The sequence below is a fragment of the Atractosteus spatula genome, chromosome 23, assembly GCF_055471065.1.
Source record: "Atractosteus spatula isolate fAtrSpa1 chromosome 23, fAtrSpa1.hap1, whole genome shotgun sequence".
NCBI classification, from domain to species: Eukaryota; Metazoa; Chordata; class Actinopteri; order Semionotiformes; family Lepisosteidae; genus Atractosteus; species Atractosteus spatula.
The window spans coordinates 3,758,404-3,762,427 of record NC_142728.1 but is presented as its reverse complement, the minus strand read 5'-3'; the positions used below and the strand labels follow the sequence as shown (position 1 = coordinate 3,762,427).

The window sequence follows — 4,024 nt, the reverse complement described above, 5'->3', positions numbered from 1 at the left end:
ACACGTAATGCACTAAAATACGAAAGGGTCAGAGCACCCTTAAGAGGAGGGATGAGGATCATGACACAACATGAAGTAAATTTCTAAAACTGATACGTCTTAAAGGATATAAAGAATGTAAAACATTTAGTGCTCTAGACAAGAAAATATTATTACAATATATAGATGATATATACTGTGAATTACTGGAAACAAAACACACTTTATCTGATAAAGTTGAAAACATGGATAAAAATCAGAAAGGGCCTGTCCTAATTTAATTTACTGTCTAATATTTTTTGTCAGATTTAGGCAGTGATTGGTTTTGCTGTTTCCCAATTCTGAATACTGAGATAGTGGGTAGGCAGCACCTTCTGTGTCGAACACTACAATGATGTTTTTCTTTTTGTACTTCCCTGCGGGACCTCAGGACAGTTAGGGAGCAAGACCAATCTAGCACTGGCAAAAGTGGTGGGATCTTCATCAAGTGGGGAATTAAATAAATTACATCAGCTCCGTTACAGTATTTCCGCTGACTCTCCAATATTGGTTGAACCAGTAGGATCTGCCTTTCTCAAAGGCTTGAGACACCGACTCTCAGGAAACAGCCATCGAACGGACGTGATGTAACTTTGAAACGCTTCTCTAAAGCGCTTTGAAGCAAAACAGTACAAAAGAGGATCCAAGCAGCAGTTCATACTGGAGATGGTGAAAGTTACGTAGTAGCTGACTTCAGTCCTGTGCAAGAGTTCACAATGTGCTGGGAAGAAAAGCTTGACCGTCACGCCTATTGTTCTGACCACGTGCACCGGGACGTAGCAGCCAGTGAAGATGAGCAGGCAGACAGCGATCACTTGCACAGACTTGGCTTTCATCGCCCGGCTTTTGAGACTGCAGGTGTTCAGTCTGGAAATGTAGGTGCTCAGCCAGCTGTAGCACACCATGCACACGGTGAAGGGAACGACGAGACCCGCGACCAGAACGACGACGTTGTAGGAGAAGTAGAGCACCGCCATGCCCGACTGGTGAATGCTGAGGCACTTGGTGGAGTTGTGCATCTCCGAGGTCTCCAGGATGACGAAGAAGGGAAGCCCCTGGAGAAGGAGCACCACCCAGACCACCAGGCAGAGTTTCTTGACGAAGCTCTTGTCCGCAAAGCGGGATTTGGATGCTCCCTGCACGACCGTCAGGTACCGGTGAATGCTGATGAGCGTCAGAAAGCAGATGCTCCCGTACATGTGAGCGCTCAGCAGACCGACTTTGAGCTGGCAGAGGAACTGTCCGTAGGGCCAGTGGTCCGTCAGCGAATAGAGGACGATGAAGGGAGCCACGGGTGTGATGAGCACGTCCGTTAGGGCCAAGTTGAACTGCAGCACCATGCTGGCGTTCCATTTCTTCACGTGGCACCCAAACACCCACAGACCCAGGCCGTTCAGGAAGAACCCACTGATATAGACTATAACCAGAAGGCAGGGGAGGGCGATGTGGAGTCTGTGGGGCTGGCACTGGGTACTGTTGGACAAGGCTGGGTCCATTGGAAAAATGACTTCAGTCTCCTCCTGAGATGGAATAAAAGAGAAATGAATGCAGGAATAAAAGAGAAACTTTTACAGTATTTATACTGTTGGGAAGGTGTTATCGAAGGTATGTGTAATAGTAAGTGTAATTTTTTGTATGTGTACCATGTTTTGATATAAATGTTCCCATTCTCCTTAGGATCTCTTTGAGTTATCCATAGGTAGTTTTGATAAGGGATTACACAATATATTTCAGGCATGGCATGAAACAGACACGCCCACAGTGTCTGACACAGCTCTCACAGCCTGTTGGGGATCTTTTTTGCTTTACTTCCCCAACTCACAAGCACTCTTCCCCACGAGTGGTGCCACTACATGGCCCAGGGCAATAAGCAAGAGACGTATATATGATAAATTCTCTGAGCCCTCGGTTTGCAGACTCTCAGGCTCAGACCCTCCTACTCTTACACACCTCTGTTCTTTCACAACCTTCTGCGAGATCATCTTGTCTTTGAGCCCTTCGCTAGCGGATACCTGAGCTCAACGTACCTAGTTCTGCCAGATAAAGGGCTGCTCTACCACACCTACTCTCTGATAGACACAGTAACTCACGTTTAACTCAATAATATACACATAGTGGACTCATGAACAGGCTTACCCTTTGAACTCAATAGATTGTTCTTAATTGTTGCTCTTAACAGGCCCCTTGCGGGTTACTGACAATGAAACAAAACATTTAAAATTCCCAGTCTCCTCTGACAGGGTTGTAAATTTGACTTTTGGATATGTTTCGTGTGGTGAAAACCAAACACAGCCTCCCAAAAGAAGAACCTCTTCCCAAACGTCAAGCATGGCGGTGGGAGTATCATGGTTTGGGTTGCTTTGCTGCTTCTGGACCCAGATGATTTTCTATCATTGGTGGTACCATGAATTCTGCATTGTATCAGCAGATTCTGAAAGAGCATGTCAGGTTCTCCATTTACCAGCTGAACCAGAGAAGCATGGGCCGTGCGGCAAGAGAATGAACTAAAACATACCGGCAAATCAACAGAATGGAAATGAAAGTTTGCATTATGGATCAGCAAAGTCACAATCTGGACCTGAACCCTATTAAAATGTTATTGCAGGACCTGAAGCAAGGTGTTTGTGCACGGAAACCATCAAATATACCAGCCTGAAGCCATTCTGTAAAATTAAAAAGGGCCAACATACATAAAAGCTGATGTGAGAGACTGATAAACAACTACAGAGCATCTAGTAATGCTCTAGTATTGCTGCTCAAGGGGATGTCACACATTACTGAATCTAAGGGTTCAAAGACATGTTGACAAGGATTTATCCAAATACAGTATATACAGTATGACGTGTATGTGTTATAAAACATCTGTATCTTAAATTAAAGCATTTCATGAAGATCTAATTACATTTAAGATAAAAAACAGAAAGTGTCAGAAAGCTTTTCTTAACACTGCATACTGTATATTGCTTAAAATACTGTAAGCAGCTTTTTACAAAAAATTACTGTACAAAAAGAAGGGGAAGAAGAGGAATAAAAAAAGAAGATGTGTTGCACTTCCTAAATCATAAAACCGACAACAAAACCTACTTCTTTGTGTTGCATTTAAATGTTATAAGCTGCTTAACCACAAGAAAATTTAAGTTGTTTTTCTGTATGCCCTATATCTTACAACATTCTCTTGAAATGTTCTTTTTGATGCTGTCTGTATAACTATTGTTGCCTATCGTTTCCACTTGACTTACACGTTTAGAATATTTAGAAATAATAACTACCCGATATACTGTCTGTCCATTACATAACTCAAATAAAAACACAATGAGATTAACGTTTGGCCGATTTTTGCTCTAACTAGTGAATAGCTTTAAGAAATTAAGAACACAGGAACAGAAACAAATGAGATGAGGTCCTTATATCCCATAAATATTTGTAAAATTCCAACCCTCCCATTGGTGGTATCAAGTGTGAGAGCCATTAATCTTGGGGAATAATCTATGAGATTTAATTGACATACTGTATGATTACTGTATCAGAACTGTGACCAACAGTTTTATTCTTACAAGATTTATACATCTATGCTGTCACAGCAATAACTGTTGTCTGTTGTCAGATGTCATCTCTGAAATAGTTTTTCAGAGGGTCCTTTGTCCTTTAGAGGATTTCTTACCTTAGCTTGGCTACTCGTCAGCTGCTTGGAGTTCAAGTCCTGTGGCGTTTCAGACTTACTAATTTTCTTCAGTATGAAATGTAGAACAAGCATCCAGTCAGCTTGCGAGCAAACGTCCTCACTTTCCTCCGTCTCTCTGTTGAACTAACTTGGCCATACTGCCAGATTTTTCTGAAGCATCACTTCTTATATTCTTCCACACTGTATTAATACTGAAACCTGTTACTGCTTTCAATAGGGAAGCAGAAATGACATCTGTTTCAGGAACATGAATCCTATCAAGTGCCTCATTATGCATTACTGTAAAGTACAAAATATGTGATTAATGCTTCCTTTGAATTAGGT

At 42.0% G+C, this 4,024-nt stretch overlaps 1 protein-coding gene across 1 annotated transcript; it reads right to left on the bottom strand.

The window, feature by feature from the left end:
- Positions 1-407: 407 nt before the first annotated feature.
- On the bottom strand, positions 408-3,822 carry LOC148816078 (P2Y purinoceptor 3-like). The gene is made up of 2 exons (XM_088940703.1): positions 3,680-3,822; positions 408-1,538 (listed from the first exon to the last, which is right to left on the bottom strand). The coding sequence occupies exons 1-2, from the start codon at positions 3,770-3,772 to the stop codon at positions 498-500; spliced, it is 1,134 nt and encodes a 377-aa protein (XP_088796829.1). The 5' UTR covers positions 3,773-3,822; the 3' UTR covers positions 408-497.
- Positions 3,823-4,024: the final 202 nt, after the last annotated feature.

Excerpts from the sequence above, each read along its gene's own strand:
- LOC148816078 (XM_088940703.1), bottom strand. The coding sequence starts at position 3,772 with ATGCTTGTTCTACATTTCATACTGAAGAAAATTAGTAAGTCTGAAACG. Across the intron at positions 1,539-3,679 it reads TGACGAGTAGCCAAGCTAAG|GAGGAGACTGAAGTCATTTT; the intron begins GTAAGAAATCCT and ends ATTCCATCTCAG.